Below are 19,251 nucleotides of genomic sequence, written 5' to 3'. Positions count from 1 at the left end.
CAGATCGATGCCTTGCTAGTGCAGGTGCAAACATATGCACGGCAATACCGACTAGCCCTTCAACCGCAAAAGAAAGAAACAGTTAGAATGTTTCCCTTGCAGCGTGTTTAAGGCAGCGAAACACAGTACGGCTCGGGTAGTTGGACACATGCGATGACGGAAAGCAATTTTGCTTCATCTACTTTGTGCCTTGGCGGTTGTAGCGGTCGGCACCTTTCATTTTTCAATAGTTATCCATTATAATTTTATAATCGCGGGTAGGGCGCAAAATGGTTAATGGGATCAATATCCACCCGCCGCCGTCGTGTGCACACTCAGCGGTTTCTTTCGCAATCGACTGATGCTAGGGTGCTGGTCTTATCTTAAATTAGTAAGTTCATACCTAGGTGGCCATACCCCCTTGGCCTGTACGTAGATTTAAGGCCCAAATCATGACTTGAGGCCGTCATACTTTCCAGGGCCACCAATTTGATGCACCTGTTGCTCTGGCTCAGAGGTAGCCGGGAGCCATCTGTCAAGATTCGAGGGGAAGAAATAAAGGAGCTGGGTTGGCGCTGTTCAGATGCGAGAACGCATAATGCATTTATGCAATCGTTCAACGGCTTGTGGGTACATGATCGCTGTCGCACAGCTATCATCGTGTTTAGCGTCGAGTCAATTGCGACATCCATAGGGACTACTGTATGACTCGACGTTCCAGGTCGTCAGGGTGGAGTCGCGCCCTTAAATGTTTCAGGGATGCTTGGAAGGATGCTTCTGGGGGATCTGCGGGGGTCATGGAACACGTACGGAGTACTCCTATGAACAAAGAACCCCCATCGTTCCAGAAACCGCGATTCGTCATATTGCTTCCAGCTTAAAAACGATTCCGGCGCCGAATGGTCCGTAATGTCGCGAACAATCCGACGGGTTTCTTATATTATTGTATTTTATTTTCTGGCGGCAAGGGCGTTTTAGATTCGAACGAGGCTTGAGCACCCAGGTCTGAATAAAAGGCCGACCGACCTGTGTCAATTATTATCCTTCGGCTGTATCGGGAAAACAAATTTATCTTAGCTCATTCGCAGTGGCGTCAAGATCGGTCCCGAGAATCTGTCTTTGGAACCCGGTTCTGCGAATTCATTCGTCAATCAAGTTAGAAGATTTTAATAGCGCGAGAAAAGTGTCAACTAAATTGCACTGCGCAAACTGTACGATGTAAGGTAACGAGGGCGCACAAACTCCGCAATCCTATCATTGCTTTCGACCTTCGATCGAGATCCGCTTTTTGGGGGGTGGGGGGAACCCCGGCAATTAAGACAAATCTCGACCACATTCCTGTTTCTCCTTCCGCGCACGGACGTCAAAGCGAGAACAACCCAATGTGTAGCATATGAATGTCGACCAAAACATGCAGATTTGTCTGGATATTCCTTGAATCTTGCCAGCAGCGGCATACGAGGCATTCCTCAACGTACGTTAGCGAGCTAGAAGTGGCGACCCAGTTATTCCATGTAGTCCGGCAGTTAGTATACACATTGTTGCAGCCAACCACGGTGGAGGTGATGCCTACAAGCTGGCGTAGAATAAAGGATGAATATTGGCTGCGGAGTCACTCCGTCTAGCACTCGCATTCACTGGACCAAGTGTGCGGACTCTGACTATTGTATGCATGCATTTTGTATGCCCATTCATATATAATACAAACCCACACATCTCGAGAATATGTGATTTTTCACGAAAGATATATCCGAAACCTCTTTTGTGATAATTCTGCAGTGCACAAACGTCCTACTCCTTGGATATCAGTGTCCATTCTCGCAAATATGTATGGAGTTCAATACTCATCAGAAAGACTGATAGCGCTCTTCTGGAGAAATATTGCTGTCCTTGCCACTGCTCTCTTATTCAGATGGCTATGGCGCTGGAGGGAAGGACCCAAATCCGGCGGGCTTTCACGGCCCACGGCGTTCGATCTGGAGAAGATAGCACCATACCCAAGCGAACAAATCAAAGGATTCGAGAAACACCGGATTAGGATGGCCCTGAAGAAGATGGATCGAATAAACTGGTTGACTGTTGACAGGAACTATTGTTCTTTGTATGAAATTCGCAATACCCTGTTCAACACGCAGAAAGAAAAGATGGTCCAGTGCTTGCCGGAGGCGCGAGAGGCATGTCAGGAAGCATTGCGAGAAGTTGTCACATTCCTTTGCAAGAGATATCCAGCGATGTTCGAAACATACGCATCTAGCTCTGGGCAGAGAGTTAGAAACAACAAGACTGGGGAAGAGTTCAGCCTTAATGGCTGGGACGACTCCCTCTCACCCCTTGAGATCGCTGCCAGGTTATCTATGGATGATATGAATATTATTTTGAAGAACAAAGAGGGAATGCACTACATGTGAGTGCTAAATGGACATGATAGAGTCATAACTGCAAATTGACAGATGCTAGGGCGGCAACTGCCAGCTGCTTCCAAATTGGCTGGCGCGCAGATGAACGGATTGGGGAAACCATTGCTCGTATGCACGCCCCTGTGCCGCAGTGGGAAAAAGAAATCGGATATGCTGTTAATAAGTATGCCCATCCACCGATAAATGGCTTTTAAGCACCGTACTAACTGTCTGATGTAGGTTCATGACACGATTGGCACCGGAAATGCCAATGGAAAGGGCAAGCTACTTCATCCAAGTCAGCCGTCCCGGGCAGCAGCTCCCCGAGATTCTATTTCAACCTGATGGCGTGGTACACACGGACCTGGAACCGCAGGCAGAGCATCTTATTATTCGAAAAGAAAGGCAGTCATTCACACAACTTCCAAAATCCGGAGCCGTTCTCTTTAACGTTAAAATGTCCCTAACATATCTGCCAGATCTCCCGCTCGAAGAATTGCGGAACATGGTTAAGGAAATAAACAGCTGGCCTGAGGACATGGCAAAATATAAAGGAAGAGAACACTGGGGTCTTGTAGTGCATGAGCACTGCAAGAAGCGGGAGCGAGATGAGGTGCGTTAGGTGGAAAAGATCAGCACCTTTTCCTTAAGCACCCGGGGTAATTGCGCTATAGGATAATAGAAAAATGGGAGGCACCATCTTATTCGATGCATTGGCCGAAGGGAGTACATAGCTGCATTCATTGATATCCGACTTGTTTTGATTCATTGATGCTGTGTGATGTACGATGGGGTGGGCATTGTGAGTGTAACTGAATTTAATCGCTACAGGGTGCTGACAAAGCAGAATCCCCGCGCAGGAACAGCAGACAAAGCTCTCCTTCACAGCATTCAAATTGGATTTTGTAGTTATTATCTATCAGTAGATTCATGAAGGACTACTCGGATTTACTCACATTGCAATTGAAAGGGCCTTTGGCTCCAGAGTTGAAAGTATAAGTGGATCAAACGTGAGAAATTAATTCTATCGGCAGAGATAAGCCCAAACCCACTCATCGAAGGGGCATGTATGTCTAATACATCCAAACGAATATCCAAAGGTTCTTCTCCTATCTGGAGGCTCAAGGTATATAGTGTCTATAATATAAACAAGTGAAATCATATAACGCATAAGTATCTTGATACTTGCGAAGGCATGACTACAACAGCCTCATAGCTTGCTGCTACTGGCCCGCTTATCCTGCTTGAGGCGAACAACACCCTACCAGAGGGATCATTAGCATCTGTAAAGAGAGCGCTAGTATTATAATGTTTGGTTATCATACCTCTTGCACGCATGTAGCAATCAAGGTCCCGTCACGGGCCCACATTTTCTGCATCACAAGTCCTCTGCCCTCACCAGCCCAAGGGCTGGTCATCTCTGTGAAGATCCAATCATCGGCCCGGAAACGACGGCGATCGTGGAAATAGATGGTATGATCCAGACTGACCATCATGCCAATTTCTCTTTTTGGGACCATGAGAGCTTGTGAGTCACCGGCGGCTGTGTCTTTCGACGCAAGCTCACGGGCTTCTTGGTCGGCGAGATCCTTAAGATACTTGGTAATGCTTTGTTCATCAAGGTCTGACGGGTTTTTCAAAGCGGATAGTGTATTCTTCAACGCTTGTGGCGATGAGAATCTGGGAATGCTCTGAACCCGCGCTACCGTACCAATGAAATAGCTGTCTGACATGTATGCCAACGCAGACAAATGTGCTGGAAGTCCGCCTTCCTCGGAGATCTTACCTCGCGCCCGGACCCACTGCAGGACAGCCTTTTCCTCAGGTCGGGACGGTACTACCCGATGATATGTTAATGAATACATACAGAGGCAGTTGTAGGGGTGTGTAACGTCAATAGTACTTACAATTACCAACATCAATGCGTCTTGATTCAAATGGGCCTCTTCCGGGAGTTTCATCATTCTGATCCGGAAATTTGTAACCCTTTGGTATAGGGGTCTCGTGCTTAACGAGATGCTCTCCGCCGCTGCCCTCGCGGTCGAAGCTTAGAGTAGTGGTGAAAATCGGCCGACCCTGCTGCCTGGCCTGCACCGTGCGCGTTGCGAAGCTCTTCCCATCGCGAACCCGCTCCACGTGGTATAAGATCGGAAGCGACGAGTCTCCGGATAGGACGAAATAGCAATGCATGCTATGGGGTAGAAAATCGGGTGGGACAGTGAGCTGTGCAGCTGCGAGGCATTGTGCTATGGCAGAACCGCCGTATATTCCGCGCGCTCCCGGCGGGTGCCAGAGCGGACGGGTGTTGGTGAAGACATCCTGTATTTTCGGCCATTAGCACTTCGGCAGATTGGGCAACAGAAAAGTCACGCATAGAATCAGCGGTAGACGGATCGTCATTACGACTTACTGGGCCAATGTCAGTAACAGGAGTGAGGTCTAGGATGCTTTCAATCGCAGATTTTGAAGGATCTCGCGGAGGCGGCTCAAACAAAGTAACTCCCATCTCGAGGTCGACTGATCAACCAAGCTGCCAAATCGTCGGGTTGGAGGACGTGTCCTTTCGCAGGTTCTAGTTAATATCAAGATCTTGTCGAGAAGAATAATTAGAGAAGACTTTCGGCGATCGGCCCAAGAAATAAAGCGTCATCTTGTGAAATCGGACGCACTGCGTCTCTGACCCTGACTGGGGTGCAAAACTGCCGAGGTCCAGCATCGCGGAGGCAAATCCTCAGCCTTGCCGCCCCTGGCCCGCTGATGACTAAGCGGCTCTTGATGGAGGACTCGTAGTTGGTTAGGGAGTAGTTACTGGTTCTTCTCCAGATTTCATCCATCCCCCTACTCCGTACTCACACATATTGTTTCTCTTTTCAGGCTCGCGAACTACCTTGAATTACTGCGGGTAGGCCTATGCCGATCGTAACCTGGGCCAAATACAAATCCAGGCGGCATCTCAACCCGTGAATTATGCTGCAGAATCACAAGGCCACAAAGCCTTGTTGAAACTCCTGCGAGTTACAGCCCTTCACGCAGTTGGAGGGGGCTACAGCAGCATCTTTGGCTGGCTTGGCGTCAAAATGCTTTCCAATTATTCTCCGGAATTTGATGGGCCAGATGAAGTAAACGGAGAGGAGGGGAAGACATCTCTAGCGGTAGCTAGTTAAGCGGCAGAGGCTGCGGACAAGATGCTGCGTGCGCACCTCAGGATTGAGAAATGTTCTTCAAACCCGGAACACATCGCAGTCGGCCTTAAACGAATCCTGGGCAACATCCACTAGGAAAAGGATTTGGCCAGAACGAGGATGAAGGGACCATCATTGTTGCCGAAGACAAATTCGCCAACCCCCCACAGGGTCTACGATAGACACATTATTCAATTCTCCGAATGGAACAGAGATAAGATGAAGGTATTGATTGTCTCATCTCTGATTTACTGAACTCACTAAAGAAAAAAAACCGCTTTTCAACCACCCATGCTTCAGAACCACTGCCAGCTGGACGACACCAATATCTTGACAGAGAATTCCAAGCCTGATCTTGACTACCAGCACCAATAATGCCTGCAGTCTCTAAGTCTGAAATGAAGGTTCCGTCCGTCAAGGCTTGAAGTGGCGACGACGGACCCCTGCGACACGCCGGTAAAAATAAATATACTAATGACATGAAGGTGTGAAGACCTTGGAAAACTTGAGGAGCGGAGCCCGTAGGCTCCGAATTGAAATTGATTTTATTCCAGCTTAATCTAGCAAGGACTAGCAACTACTACCACCTGCTACAAAACTCGACCCATATGTACACATATGGCTTCTGGTACAGGAGAAAAGAAAGGGGCTTCCAAATGACATCAGCCGAGTCCAGATGATCATATGTGATGAAAACCTCTGAAGCATCGCGCTTCCTAGTCCGCCAGGAGATATCCGCAGGACGGTGCGTGCTTCATAGGACAGCGTAGAACAAAACGTATGGCACTGGGAGTTTTCCCGGGTGCCGCATATTACTCAGTCTCTGGATGTCAATCCAAGTCGGCCAGTCACTATAATATGTTAGACACAGATCAGGAAAACTCGTAGGAACGCTACCAGCTAAAAGGTTTCTCAAGCTGCTGCTAAATACCGAGTGAGAACCGGTTTCAGGGAAACTCATGAGAATCGGCTCATACAGGCAAGTAAAAGATCGTCTCTTCCTCACGCAGTTGCGGCAGCAGTGATCCCGTTTCCAGAGACCCGCCGTTTAGAAGCGTTCTCAGGTATTTCTTGGCCCTAGGGAGAAGATTCGTATCAGTATATGAAGCTATGCATCCATTGCAACGTAGCTGTTTTCTCATCCGGGGGACCTCTGGGCTGCTCAGCAAGTTAGTGACAGTTTTTAGGCGGACACTCACGTCCACGGCGTCGATGGGTCTTTTCGTTGTAGTTGGCTCGACCTTCTTGATTACTTTCTTCTTCGGACGAACCGGTCGGGTCTCGCCAGGATGAAAGACATCCTCCGGTAAATCGTAGCTGCAATTATTTGATTAGAACTAATTAATATCATACCGATATTATGGTGTGACGACATACTTGCGGACGTGTGTTATTGTTAAGTCGTTGATGCCAGGTTGATATTGTGCCCAAGAAGTGCACATGTTTTTAAACATATGGGTCTCAGAAGAGATATCTAGAGATCGAGAAGCCCCTGCGAGAGTCAGTTGTATCATGGTAATGATTCGGGGTCAAATACCTGGAACGAGCGGTTTTAGTTCGAGTCCGATGTAATATGTGGTGGTGTGGAGAGTGTGATTATTAGATTCTTCGGTTTGCCCCAATCCGGGCATATTTATAGACCCGTTTGCACTTTCAAGAGCTGCTACATGTGCTGGGTCATTTGTTTCGTCAGTAGTTGCTGTTTTCGTTCCTTTGACCTGAAACCGCGTTAAGCCACTCTTCGCCACCTCAATCTCTTTCTCGTCTTTGCAGCTATGTACCCGTTCAAACCCTTTGGGAAACGGATGGGCCACCTCGATGGACGCCTTTTTATCCAAAGCAATAACCAAATGTCGAAGTTTCGCTTCCACTAAGCCAGACCAGACCGACTGGGCTTCTTTGCTTGTGCTAGATGCAGTTATGTTGAGATAATATTTGTAATCTTTGGAGAAGAACGTATGTTTGGCAAAGAGGTCACTCCACCTAAGCTGTCCTAGAAAGATTTTCTCAACGATATCACCACCACGCTTCAGCTCTCGAAGGATGACAGCCTTGGTTGATAGAGAGACATTATGTGTTGCACACATAGATGGATAGGCGGGAGTAATTATGGGCATAAGATGGAACCGGTCCCCATGATAGATCTATAGTCAAAAATTAGTAAGTGGGAGGGAACTTAAGAATAGGGCGGGGGATGTTACCTTTGGGTTCCAGACTTTCATATGAAGCGGGCCATCTTCGATGGGCTTCAGTAACACAGGCTGTGGCCAATTCCAATAATTCATGATGCGGAAGAATTTCCCAACGATCACGGAGCCGGTGGCCTGGGGGTAAAGTTGACATACTCGTGCAACTAACATGGCCCATGCAACACCACCTGGGAATCCAACAACGTTCGAATAGATAGCCCGGCCTGCACAGACGTCAGTTATAGGGATATAACCATCTGTCGTATAAAATAGGCTTACTTTGCGCCCAAAGTTTTATAGCTCTCAGAGCAAGTCGAAATGTCTTTTTCTCCGGGACTAGTTCTAGGATTTCGTCCGTCACACGCGTTCCGTTAACGCAACGTATTTCTCGCTCATCTAAACCACGCAAAAGCTCCTTGTTTCGTAAATCAAGATCCGGGGGGATGGAATGGACGATTAAGCGCGCAAATATCAGGTCGATGCTGATGCCGGAAAGCTCAAGTTTGATAATCGGGACATACGCATCCGGGACTGGTGTTAATTTTTCTATGGAGTCTTTGGGAGCCAGCCGCTCTAGTGTTGGGGGGAAGTCCAGAAAGAAGTCTTCTATTGCGACATGTTTTGGGCCGACCACCAGCGTATCGATATCAGATCCTATCCCGGGATTTTCGTTAGTTTAACATCACTACTCAGCGTACCGATATAGACGAGACGAAGGCGCACCTGGCCCGTAGACACCCAGCCTATAGCTTCCATATGGGAATATTTTCCCGCCAGAAACATCAATTGCAGCTTGCGATAGCCCCTTTCTCCGCCCGACAGTTTTAACGAACTCGACCGTAACGCGTTGGATAAGGTGAAGCATTTGGTTTCTTTGGAGTCCGGGTTAGCCTCCATCATAGCTTCCAATAGTTGGGGCTACGTACCTTTTCTCAGTCTCCGACGGAGCCTCGAAGTTGTTCTGGCGTTTTAACTCCGCGATTAAATTGTCGTTTTCTGCAAGTTCGGATGGCGTTGGTAGTGCTGTCGAAATTGGTGGAGTGGTTCCCCATTGCTTAACCTGCGAAGTGGCCATCACTTTGGCACAACACGTTGATCTAAGTCAAAATATCTAGAGGAACGGAAAGGGGTAGGGAGTAAGTGCGAAGAAAATGTCCAGGTAGATGGTGAGGTGTTGAGTGAAGTTAGCACTGAGCTGCGACATAAAAATGCAGAAACTGGAATGGGCGAATGAAAGGCAAAAGTATAGTATTACAATGGAAATACAAAGAACCCTCCGAAACACCAACGCAGATGAAGCTGACGATGTAGGGAGAAGGAAAACTGATGAAGGAGAGCAGAACACTTTCAGGGTGCAAAGTGAGTTTGGTTATCAGCCGCCTGGCGATAAGACGCCGCGCGACGCTTTGGTCACGTGATAAGAAGCGGCGGTCCTACGCGTATCAACGTGGACAGAGCATCATAACACAAAAAAAAAAAAAAGAGGAACAATGACCAGTGACATTCATCTTGAAATATTATAATCAATAACTGTGGATAAAATCAAGGTTGAGTAAGTATATTTTCAATGCTCTGTGTGATCCGGAGGCTTGATAACTATAGGTTGGCAACGCTCTCGACATCATTCATCCACTTCTCAGGTACAAAACTAATATTTGTATAAATGTCCCTTTGTTGTTGATCTCACCCTGGAAGCGGCAATATCTAGGTTCCGCCAATAGGAACTTCACTGAAGAATTTGGCCATTTTATCGTTCAGCCATTTAACATCATCCTTACTATCTCCAGGACCTCCTGCCCAGTCTATGGAAATGATCAGTCTCGCACTTTATGACCTGGACTTGTGGGCAAAAGGTTACTTACGGCCCCAAATGGACGGGAAGACATCCAGTTTACCAATGCCTGGAAGCATGTTTGCAACTTCATACTCTGAATCTTCTGGCCTGCGGGGGGGTTTTTTTTTCATATGTTAGAGATGATTTTGCCCACCCCAGTGGATGGTGTTCGACTCACGGGAAATATAAGTCGGTCTTTCCCGGTAAGACCAAGGCTTTGGCTTTGATTCCCTTGAGGGCCAGCTCAAAATTCCCATTGTATGGAGATTGCTGGGAGATATCCCCGTCTTGCCATGTCTGAAGCATAGCCAGGAGATCATCGGGGTCTACAGGGCGGTATGGTTATTCGATGCTTTGGCAAAGGAACCAGGGGTGGGGATTTCCTCTATTCCACTACCTTTGGGCGCAAAGTGGCCTTCCCAGAAGTTTACCATGAAGTCTTCGAGACTTTTATATCCTAAATCCTTCTCATAGAGTCTTTCGCGATAGAACGCTTGGCTGAAGCCCCTGGGTTCAACAAAGGGTTTAGTAATGTGCCATGAGGTGCCTTGCATGCGAAAGTACGTACCATCCAGCATATACTCTAGCGAAGGCCTTTAACCCTGCTTCCCGCTCATCCGGTGTCCACTGACGGTATGGTCCTCCATCCACCGCGACTCCTCCTGCTTCGGACAGCGAAGACTTGAATCTCTTTGCGGAAAGCAGGGCGCTTTTAATCCCTTCAAGGAAGATTTTATTGTGCAAAGAAGTCTTCGCAGAGCCACAAAAAGGAACAATCAAGTCCACAAAATCGGGATATTGAGCGGCCCACTGGAATGACTGGCCGGCACCCATTGACCAGCCTATGACAGCGCGAATATGCTGGAGCTTAAAGTGCTTTGTGACAAGCTCATACTGCGCTCTGACATTGTCATAAAAGGAGACGCGTGGAAATGGTCTGATATGGGTATTTGAAGGAGAAGACGACTGGCCATTGCCAAACAGTGCCGGGATGATGATGAAATACTTGTTTGGATTAAGATGTTTGTCGTCTCCGATCAGCCAGAAATTATGAGATATCACTACACATATAGAGAACTTCAGTGGTAGAGCTGCGAATGGTGGACGGGATACTCACGTGCTGAGTACCAAGTTGGAAAGACAATAGCTGGAGAGCTTGGGTGTCCAAAGGTCTTGAACGCAATGTGAGCGTTCGGGATAGTTTCCCCGCTTTGCAAGGACCAGTCTCCCAAGGCGAAAGTTTCGTACTTGTCGTCAAACGCCATGGTGCCTATTGGACTCTGCTTTGCTTTCGAGTATAGTGTGCCCGCTGGCAATAGTCACCCTTCTACATTCCGCCCATAGAATACGGAGGGAGTGGTTATGCATATATTTATCTGATCGTGATGGTGGGGAGATGGGATTGATGGTTCAGCTTCCCCGCATCTGGGGGCAACTGTGAATTCAACCCGTTGTGAATCTGCCAATCCAAGAGCTTCCGCTCCCCTCCCCGAAGGTAAGGCCCAGGATGACTTTAATTTTATTTTTACAGACAATCCCAATCGAGAGGACTGGTGTGGAGGTTAATCCCCGTGATACCGTCTACTGCCTTCGTCATGCGTTGGAAGACGGTTCTAGCCACGAAAGTCTGGGATAAGCAGCAAGCCTCGAGGGGCATCGAGTGGTTAGAACGCCATTACTCCGTATCCAGGCAGGGTATATTGCAGGGCCCTTTCGGCTAAGATATGTGCTTGAGAAGACGTGAAGGGAGCGTGTAGTTTAGGTTATACTTCGCCTGGGCAGAACTGAGAACACCGGAATGGGAGAATGATACGCCGAGGCTAGGCTTGGCGGCATCCGCTCAGGCGCCACCCAAACAAGCCGTATGTACGGAGTACGTACTTGCCAACGGTGTTTCTTGGCAAATGGGCCGCGATGGGACATTACTGTAAGGTGTTCGTGAGGAGGCTTACCCCAGCATCGCCTGTACCCATGTGAAAGCCAATGGGATCGCAATATTTGGCCCTCGTCTGAGCATTGTTTCACGGAGGGATTGCCTTAATCCTCAAATCCCCATGTCGCCATTGGCCCGCCGCATAAAACAATCCCTCTGTGGTGCCAGCTACCCTTTGGATTTGGGAAATGCCCCTGCCGCCTCCCCAGAAGTCTGTGCCAGCACCCAGACAGATCAGGTTCGTCTCGTCTGACGGCCTGCCGCAGACGAAGAGGCGCAGAATCAATGCAGCGTTGGTATTCCCTCCTCAACTGATCTGGAGCCGACAGCTGCGGAAGCTAATAAGTGAGTGTGCGACCGTAGATGCCGAACATGTAGACGTCGCAAAATCAGATGCTCTGGCGAACAGCCAGGTATAGTAAACCCGCCCTGGAATGCCTTCGACAAGACACATGTTGGTGCCTATCTGACGCAATTCAGTGTGCAAGACATGCTCCGACCACAAATACACTTGCCTTGGATACGGCGAGCCTGTTACCGTTTCGCAAACTGCCTCGCGCTCATCACCCCCCAATCATGAGCCCTCATGTTGCGCCGAAACTAAAAAAGGTGGTGGCTCACCAGAAGCGACACGGTCGGGCACATCGATGCCAGTCCCAGATCCCAGTCGGGCTCCCCACGATGCACGCAAAGCCAAAGAGGATCCTAGCCATCAAGAGCACGGTGAGCACCAGCCAGAATCTAGCAATAGCCCTGGCAGCAGTGAGTCTCCTGGTTGCCGCATTGCTACCTTAGAGAGCTTGATTGCTGAGAATCTACACCTAAAAGACCATTCTGCCTTGATTTCCAATCGTCGCACCCATGTTCCCTACTTCCGATATTTCGGACCCACGGCAATCGTGCCGGGGTTCAAGCAAATGGTACGTAACTCCCACCCCATCAAAAGGTGAGTAGATCAAGGAGTAAATCGTGTTTGCAGGTGGTGCGTGTGCGGGAAACGAAGAAAAGCAATCCGTCCCTATCAACTGGTAGGCAACATGCTCGATTGTCAAAAATTGTCGCCGATTGCTAACGTAACATTGTTTACTGAAAGACTCTGCATCGTCTTCGCGAAGTTCAAATGCTCCGAAAGCTGAGGCCGTTTCATCTACGCGTGGTGCCGCCTCCGCTTCGAATAGTATTCATTTCTATGACCCAGAGGATAATCTACCAAATAGCGAGGTGGTTACACATCTATGCGAAGTTTTCTTCACTCATCTAGGTTGCAATTTTCCGTTCCTGCAACGGAACAGGTTCCTGCAAGATTTGGCAGAGAAGCGACTTGAACCAGTCCTTGTGGATGCGGTCTGCGCACTCGCAGCACGATTTTCTTTGCACCCGCTTGTAACCACGGGATCAGCCACTGAAACAAACCATCCTCATCATGGCGATGTTTTCGCCCATCGTGCCATGTGTGCCGTGGTTGACGCTTTGTCCTGCCCGACCGTGGCAGGAGTGCAAGCATGTCTTATGCTTGCGTATGAGCAATTTGGATCCAACCATGACAGTGGTCTCTGGATGTACTTGGGAATATCCATTAGGATGGCACAGGATCTGGGAATGCAGAAACTGGAAGGCATGAAGTATAGATATGGTCGAGTCGGTTTGACTCCGAAAAGCGTCAAATCTGGACAAGCCGGTCGGATTGACGAACGGCAGACTGATTATGACAGCGCAGCGAGTGACTCGAAAGAAGATGGCAATAAGAAAGATTTAGATCTCGGACGAGTAAGGGAACGCGAGAGAGTAGACACGTTCTGGAGCCTCTTTCTGGTGGACAGGGTCATCTCATCAGGCACGGGCCGACCCGTTACCCTTCGTGACGATGATATCGAAATTTTCTTTCCATTGCAGTCCGAGTCCTTGTTGCCAAACGGTTGGCCAGCTCCTTTCCCTGCATTGATTAGAATCATACATCTATATGGCAGAGTGACCGATCTGCTGAATGCCATCAAGGAAGTTAACCACGTTACTCCTGAGACCCTAAAGCAACTAGCCGGCATGGAGAGCGATTTAACCGGTTGGTCAGTCTGGCATTGATACTAGACGGTGAAAGCTGACCGCTTCACAGGTATCTATCAGAAATTATCCCCCAAGCTCCATTTCAACGCCGTCAACTTTCAGAATTACGTCAAAGCAGGCGAAGGAACAAACTTTATCCTCTTACACTTTGTATGTTTTCTCATTTGCATCCCTGTTCATCTTACTGACTATCATCTAGTGGTTTCATGCCTTGATTGTCCTCGTTCATCAGCCTACCCTATTACATTCTTTTAGTGGGCGAATTCAACAATTATTTCCCAACAGCCGCGAACTCTCCATGTCTTCGGCTAAGACCATAGCAGATATTCTTGCTTTCACCGAATTAATAGATGCAAAAAGTTTCATTGGAACTCCGTTCACAAGTCAACCTACATATATAGCTGCATGTGCCTTCTTGATGGAGAGTGCTCTATATTCCATGCCTTCGTCTCGCTCGCAAACCCCTCCGGTAGAGACAGACTCGGAAGATAGACCTGGGAAGGCGGCAACATCAGCGGACGCAGCAGTCACGTCAGAACAAAGTTCCAACACAAAACATAGTCTGCTAGCAGCTGCTGCGAAGGAGCACTATCAACGCTGCTACAAAGCGCTTAAGTCCTTGGAAACGTACTGGGAAGGCACTAAATATATTCTTAATGTCTTAGACCAAAAGTCAAAGGGTATATGGGATCCCCAGCTCTATACCGAGGAAGAAATGGACCACGCCATTGAATTTCCTCCTCTAGGAAACGGGTTTGCATCCCGAGCATGGCAGAGGATGTCGACAAGCAAAGACAACATGGCAGCAGCAACGAAGGATGATAAGCAGCATGACATCAAACCTGATAATCAACCTGCCAATAATGATGGTGCGGCAGGCGTAGCCCCATCTCCCAAGACTAACGCAACCCAAGGTAGGTCGGCGTTAGCATATATTTCCTTGGACAACATGTGCCTAACGTATCGTTTTAGCTATCGGCTGGGCTCTTACCGGTGCTACTGGTTCCTCACAACCGAATCTCAGCTTTCTTTATCAGATGCCAGCAACACAACCGAACGAGGCAACGATGTATTCTTTGTCACATTACGGCGGCCAGTATCAGCCCGTGGAAGTTCAAGCAAGCCCTGGAGCTTCCGCCCTCAGTTCATTTCCGCACGCAAAGGCACCATACGAGGCGGGAAATACACTACAGCTACCCTCTCAATTACGCCAAAATCCACTGCCAAACACTTCAGAGTATTCGCGTATAGGCCCTGGGACCATATCTCCGTCCAACCCTTCTTTTCCTCTTTCTAATTCCGATTTCTCAAGCCAGAGCCCCCATGGCTCTCAAGGCTCCTTTCAAAGTGCATTACTAAATACCACCCCGACACCTTATTCATACAACGCAAATACGACAATGAGGGCTAATCATCGCCGGTTAACGAGTAACCCCTTTGGCGATTATACCAATATCGACGCTACTGTCCCAAGCATGACAATTGAAAGTCAAGACATAGATATGAATACGCTCCAAGACCCTGATACCTTCCCATTCCCGCTGGATGGGGAGTTTATGCCTTGGTTGGAATATTTACCGGAGGATATTTTGCAGTACTTTGGAGATCAAGGATATCGTCCGCTGGTATCTCCGACTGAACCACCCGACCAGCAACCGCATGGAGTTTAAGTCAGGCTCGACGATGGTGTGGTTTATTTGGCGACATACGCCTGTGGCTCCTCTAGGAGGAAGATGCCTAGCCTCACTTCCACGTACTCCACATGTTAAGATTATGATTTGATTTTGTTGGTTACCACTATTTCAGCAGGCCTGGTGTTGGGGCATGAAGTGTTTGTTTCAGGCGAAAACCTGGATCTTTTTTTTTTTTTTTTTTTTTTTTTGGTCTAGCGTTTAAATGAAATGAAGATATAGCATTCCATATATAGCTGATGATTTCACACTGTACATAAAGACCTCTTTTTTAATTCTTAATTTTTAATTGACCGTTGATATATTTCTCGTCGTTGGCGGCGCCCGTTTGACCGTTAAGCGTCAAAACCCCTGGACGAAGATCCCGGCGTTGTCCCTAGCAACCCGCCTGCGACAACACAGCAAACAACGCAGCGACTCGAGAACATAACGTAAAGAACATGAATTCCGAATTCCCGAGGACAGCCAGCGGTGTCGATAATTTATTTGTGTTACGGAGTACAAATTTTCGGGAAAGGACGAGAGTCTCAAGTTGCTCGAGATTCCTCTCCCTCCCTCCCTCTTTCCCTCCTCCCCCACGCAACGCTTATCGACCAGCGAAGTGCTAGGTTGCGAACTGCGAAAAGGATATTTCAACGGGGTCTATGACCTCATGGAAAAATCATAACTGACCTTTTGTCTGAGGCTAATTGTAACGGCAACGGATAAATGGAGCGTTTGACGAAGGAGAGTCTCGACGGTTCCATCCACTCCCCTGATCTCGATCGCAGTTATTTCTTCTCTGGTGAGACGAATGAGGATGGTTTGATTTACCCGCCCTCGTCGGAAGAAGGGCCTGGAGGCATCCCACCGAAAGATGACTATAACGAAGGACTTGTGAGCGACAATGGTGGAAGGAGGTCGCATCGATCGTCTATATCTTCGATCCCGGGATCGGTGGTGGTGCATCCGCGCACAGACATGCACCATCATGGTGAAAATGATCTTCTTCCCGGTTCTCTAGCCGGAGGCGCATCCGGCTTGAACAAGAAGAACAAACCGCATCCTTTTATCACGCACGTTCGAGACCGAGAATCACCCTTTCGACACCCGAGCTCCGTACGTGCAATGCAGATGGGTGACGAGGATTCCGAGCTAGATGCGCTGTCCCCTTCTTCAATGACGTTGAAGGCGCGCAAGCAACGTGGACCTTTTCGCGGCCAGTCACCTTGTATTTCAGAGATGTCGATGCCAATGCGATCGGAAACAGCGTCGCCTTCGTCGTCGGCGAAGAAATACTACCGCTCGCCGCATACTAGGTCGCCGCAGATGATCGTTCAGGAAGAAGTGAGAAAGGACTACCCTTTGGTACTGTTACATTGTAACTTACTGGCCCCATCTTTGTCGCTGCCGCCCCGGCTAGGAACTCCCAGCCCAGAACTGTTGAGGGAGGTTCTCCCGGACGTATATTGGCGAAGGTGGAAACTTCTTGAGGATAAAGTTGTGGGCTCAGGAGTATTAAGGGATCGTGGGGTGCTTATATCCCACCCACAGGAGGCCTACGACGTTCTCGAGGAAAGACTACTGGAGAGCCTGGAGCTGATCCGGCCAAGACTGGCATACGGCCATTTCTTCGGCTCCGAGGACGGCAAGGGCAGCAGTGGCGACAATGATAGCGATGAGGAGTCGGAATGTGTTATTGATGCCGGAGAAGGCGCCAAATGCCGTGATTGCGGCCACACTGTCCTCAAGAATCCAGAAGGCGGGGAGAGGAAATGGGAAGTTAGAATTTATGCCGCTAATGGATTAATGAGGGCGGGCGCATGGGCAGCGGCCTGGAAGGATATGGAGAAAGTTGACGTGGAGGTTGGATTGTGGTTGCCAGTGGATATCAGGCGAGACCTTGAGCGAAGGATGCTTGAAGAAGAAGCTTTTCGAATGGAAGCTGAACTGCGTTCTATCGAGGAGGAGAAGAGACGAAAGGAGGTTTACGGTGACGCCGGGTGTCCATCCCAAGAAGAGATCGATGGATACATGGATTCTCTCGACGCTGGAATCCCTGGGGAGGATCACCAGCAGCAATCATCCGCCCACGCGCCATATCCCATTCAATCGGATTCAAACGGTGTGGGATTCTTAATCAAAAAGTTCCAAAATATGGAGTTCCACGCTCTTGTCACTCATTACAAGCGGGTATTGTTCCGCGATCCTGTCGTGACGCTCATCGCAGGAGTTCTCCTTGTCCTCGCCGTCACATACGGACCATCCCGGGCTCCAAGCATAGCGCCTGCGAGCAGTGCTCCGTCTTTCTCTCCTAACAATGTAGTGACGGTGACTGCAACACACACACCTGCGGCCTACACTACGACTGTATTTACGTCATCACCAGCGAAGAGCAAGTGGCCACACAGCCCCGTTATCCCAGCCGCAACAGTTGCAGTCAATTGCTCGATACCCACAGGTACTCTTATCGCAGCTGAACCATCGTCGGAACCAAAATCGGTCCTCGACATGAGACCTATGTCGCAGGGAACTAACGGTCAAGAAGGAGATGAGCCATCTCCCAACGCCGAGTCATGCAGCGATGATAAGTTGGATTCGCTCTCCTCTGCTCCTAAAATGGAAGAGCCGGCTTAGGGCTGAGGGCCCTGGGGGAAGAGATTCACCCGCCTAATCCGGTTTGAATGCTGGCTTTGGGGATCCCGGTCCAATGTGGCTGTTATAAGCTCTATGGATTTGATTTATTGGATTTTCTGGGACGATATCGAAATAATGTAGCGAAATGAATGTAACCTGATGGATTAACGAATGACTGTTATGTTTTGTCTCTTTTTGGATCGATTTCTAAGGTTGGATAAGCGATATCGTTCAGCTGTGCCTTGCCTATGTAGTCAGTTAAGAATAGTCAATTTCAAGAAACAATATTTCTCTTTACAAGTTACAAGCGGTGCTCCGATAGCCTATTTGGGACATAAGTTGATGGTTCTGGCATGAGGGAGCCCAAGTCTTCAGGTCTTGCTTGGAGAAATACTACGTCTCTTTCAACCATTCTGCTCGGATTATGTTGCTGCTATGTCCCGTGTCTCATCCAGAGACAACGCCTTTCGGAACAATAGAGGTTGCTGTGGAGTTTGATACCTCGTGTGCGCGCTGCACCACATGAAGCACGAGGACGCCAAGAGCTTTAGTGACTGACAGGCGCATGACGCACGGAGGCGGACAGCTTCCACCAGAATTCCACCAATCTCAAGAAATACAATTTGTCAACTGAGCATTGATGGCAATGCAAACTTGCTGTTGAAATCGTATAATCTCCAATGAGGACTCCCCCAGCTCATCAGAGCCAAAGCTCGGATACCCCGGACGCTCAACGCCAGGAGCCTTGGGCTTTGAGTTTTGACATAACCGGCCGTCGGGATCCAAAAATAGGATATGGCGTAATTGTGGGATCAGCAGCTGGAAAGAGTGCGCATTCGTGAGAGTCCTCTTGGCAGTTGGAGCCAAACAAGATCGAAACCTCGTATTCTCGGGGCTTTCTTTCACCGAGAAGAGGTTGCTGGTCAAGCTTTCCCACGCGGAGAGACCGCTAACGGTTTTGGTGCAAAGTGATCGTCTGAAACATACGCATTGGGGGAGCAAGATACCCGAGAGACATCTGAGCTGGCGATGCAAGCGAAACATACGAGCTTGGGTTTGCAGAAGTGCTGAGATGCGCTGGTGCAAGAGACTTTGGAGTTGGAGCGCTATCAGCCTCTTTGCGCTCAGGCTTGTTTGCACTCGGATTCAAAGGATGTCGAGACAGATCTAGCTTTCAGGCTCCGCCTGGATATGGCAAAAATGAGATCAGGAATTCGTCGTATAAATATCCTGCCGAGGGCTCCCCTTTGGAGATCGCAATCAGTCCTCTAGCAACCTAACATTCCAGTCCCCAGATCTCCAGTGATAGCAGTACTTAAGGCATATACATACATACATACATACATACATACATATATATATATATATAT

The 19,251-nt window shown here is 48.7% G+C and overlaps 8 protein-coding genes across 8 annotated transcripts; 4 read left to right on the top strand and 4 right to left on the bottom strand.

The window, feature by feature from the left end:
• The first annotated feature begins 1,727 nt into the window (after window positions 1–1,727).
• D8B26_002798 (uncharacterized protein) lies at window positions 1,728–3,314 on the top strand. The gene is made up of 3 exons (XM_003068880.2): window positions 1,728–2,383; window positions 2,437–2,559; window positions 2,616–3,314. Exons 1-3 carry the CDS (start codon window positions 1,806–1,808, stop codon window positions 2,995–2,997), a joined length of 1,083 nt encoding a protein of 360 aa, XP_003068926.2. The 5' UTR covers window positions 1,728–1,805; the 3' UTR covers window positions 2,998–3,314.
• A 245-nt stretch (window positions 3,315–3,559) lies between these two features.
• D8B26_002797 (uncharacterized protein) lies at window positions 3,560–4,881 on the bottom strand (the record flags this gene model as incomplete). Its single annotated transcript, XM_003068881.2, has 4 exons — window positions 3,560–3,636; window positions 3,701–4,212; window positions 4,283–4,694; window positions 4,786–4,881. 4 exons carry the CDS (start codon window positions 4,879–4,881, stop codon window positions 3,586–3,588), a joined length of 1,071 nt encoding a protein of 356 aa, XP_003068927.1. The 3' UTR covers window positions 3,560–3,585.
• Window positions 4,882–6,559: 1,678 nt separating this feature from the next.
• Window positions 6,560–7,071, bottom strand: PAP1_2 (polynucleotide adenylyltransferase; the record flags this gene model as incomplete). Its single annotated transcript, XM_066123952.1, has 3 exons — window positions 6,560–6,634; window positions 6,757–6,874; window positions 6,935–7,071. 3 exons carry the CDS (start codon window positions 7,069–7,071, stop codon window positions 6,560–6,562), a joined length of 330 nt encoding a protein of 109 aa, XP_065980027.1.
• Window positions 7,072–7,086: 15 nt separating this feature from the next.
• PAP1_1 (polynucleotide adenylyltransferase) lies at window positions 7,087–9,036 on the bottom strand (the record flags this gene model as incomplete). The annotated part of the gene is made up of 5 exons (XM_003068882.2): window positions 8,673–9,036; window positions 8,470–8,618; window positions 8,026–8,400; window positions 7,759–7,970; window positions 7,087–7,701 (listed from the first exon to the last, which is right to left on the bottom strand). The coding sequence occupies exons 1-5, from the start codon at window positions 8,819–8,821 to the stop codon at window positions 7,087–7,089; spliced, it is 1,500 nt and encodes a 499-aa protein (XP_003068928.2). The 5' UTR covers window positions 8,822–9,036.
• A 277-nt stretch (window positions 9,037–9,313) lies between these two features.
• On the bottom strand, window positions 9,314–10,927 carry D8B26_002794 (uncharacterized protein). Its single transcript, XM_003068883.2, has 6 exons — window positions 10,698–10,927; window positions 10,149–10,641; window positions 9,978–10,087; window positions 9,759–9,906; window positions 9,609–9,688; window positions 9,314–9,548 (listed from the first exon to the last, which is right to left on the bottom strand). Exons 1-6 carry the CDS (start codon window positions 10,843–10,845, stop codon window positions 9,451–9,453), a joined length of 1,077 nt encoding a protein of 358 aa, XP_003068929.2. The 5' UTR covers window positions 10,846–10,927; the 3' UTR covers window positions 9,314–9,450.
• Window positions 10,928–11,990: 1,063 nt separating this feature from the next.
• D8B26_002793 (uncharacterized protein) lies at window positions 11,991–13,894 on the top strand. Its single transcript, XM_066123951.1, has 4 exons — window positions 11,991–12,433; window positions 12,493–12,541; window positions 12,607–13,724; window positions 13,774–13,894. The coding sequence occupies exons 1-3, from the start codon at window positions 12,161–12,163 to the stop codon at window positions 13,590–13,592; spliced, it is 1,308 nt and encodes a 435-aa protein (XP_065980026.1). The 5' UTR covers window positions 11,991–12,160; the 3' UTR covers window positions 13,593–13,724; window positions 13,774–13,894.
• Window positions 13,895–14,013: 119 nt separating this feature from the next.
• On the top strand, window positions 14,014–15,244 carry D8B26_002792 (uncharacterized protein; the record flags this gene model as incomplete). The annotated part of the gene is made up of 2 exons (XM_066123950.1): window positions 14,014–14,488; window positions 14,547–15,244. 2 exons carry the CDS (start codon window positions 14,014–14,016, stop codon window positions 15,242–15,244), a joined length of 1,173 nt encoding a protein of 390 aa, XP_065980025.1.
• Window positions 15,245–15,937: 693 nt separating this feature from the next.
• D8B26_002791 (uncharacterized protein) lies at window positions 15,938–18,174 on the top strand. Its single transcript, XM_003068885.2, has one exon. The coding sequence runs from the start codon at window positions 15,974–15,976 to the stop codon at window positions 17,879–17,881; it is 1,908 nt and encodes a 635-aa protein (XP_003068931.2). The 5' UTR covers window positions 15,938–15,973; the 3' UTR covers window positions 17,882–18,174.
• Window positions 18,175–19,251: the final 1,077 nt, after the last annotated feature.

This window comes from Coccidioides posadasii, chromosome 2 (genome assembly GCF_018416015.2).
Source record: "Coccidioides posadasii str. Silveira chromosome 2, complete sequence".
In the NCBI taxonomy this organism is placed as follows: Eukaryota; Fungi; Ascomycota; class Eurotiomycetes; order Onygenales; family Onygenaceae; genus Coccidioides; species Coccidioides posadasii.
Note: the sequence above shows the minus strand (reverse complement) of the source record. Positions and strands in the feature narration are given on the sequence as shown.

What these genes read in the sequence shown, in the direction of transcription:
- D8B26_002798 (XM_003068880.2), top strand. Translation starts at nt 1,806, where the DNA reads ATGTATGGAGTTCAATACTCATCAGAAAGACTGATAGCGCTCTTCTGG. An exon ending in AAAGAGGGAATGCACTACAT is followed by an intron (nt 2,384 to 2,436) that starts GTGAGTGCTAAA and finishes GACAGATGCTAG; the next exon opens with GGCGGCAACTGCCAGCTGCT. An exon ending in ATCGGATATGCTGTTAATAA is followed by an intron (nt 2,560 to 2,615) that starts GTATGCCCATCC and finishes TGTCTGATGTAG; the next exon opens with GTTCATGACACGATTGGCAC.
- D8B26_002794 (XM_003068883.2), bottom strand. Translation starts at nt 10,845, where the DNA reads ATGGCGTTTGACGACAAGTACGAAACTTTCGCCTTGGGAGACTGGTCC. An exon ending in TCCAACTTGGTACTCAGCAC is followed by an intron (nt 10,642 to 10,697) that starts GTGAGTATCCCG and finishes CTATATGTGTAG; the next exon opens with TGATATCTCATAATTTCTGG. An exon ending in GCTAGAGTATATGCTGGATG is followed by an intron (nt 10,088 to 10,148) that starts GTACGTACTTTC and finishes TGTTGAACCCAG; the next exon opens with GGGCTTCAGCCAAGCGTTCT.
- D8B26_002793 (XM_066123951.1), top strand. Translation starts at nt 12,161, where the DNA reads ATGCCAGTCCCAGATCCCAGTCGGGCTCCCCACGATGCACGCAAAGCC. An exon ending in TGCCGGGGTTCAAGCAAATG is followed by an intron (nt 12,434 to 12,492) that starts GTACGTAACTCC and finishes TCGTGTTTGCAG; the next exon opens with GTGGTGCGTGTGCGGGAAAC. An exon ending in CAATCCGTCCCTATCAACTG is followed by an intron (nt 12,542 to 12,606) that starts GTAGGCAACATG and finishes GTTTACTGAAAG; the next exon opens with ACTCTGCATCGTCTTCGCGA.
- D8B26_002791 (XM_003068885.2), top strand. Translation starts at nt 15,974, where the DNA reads ATGGAGCGTTTGACGAAGGAGAGTCTCGACGGTTCCATCCACTCCCCT.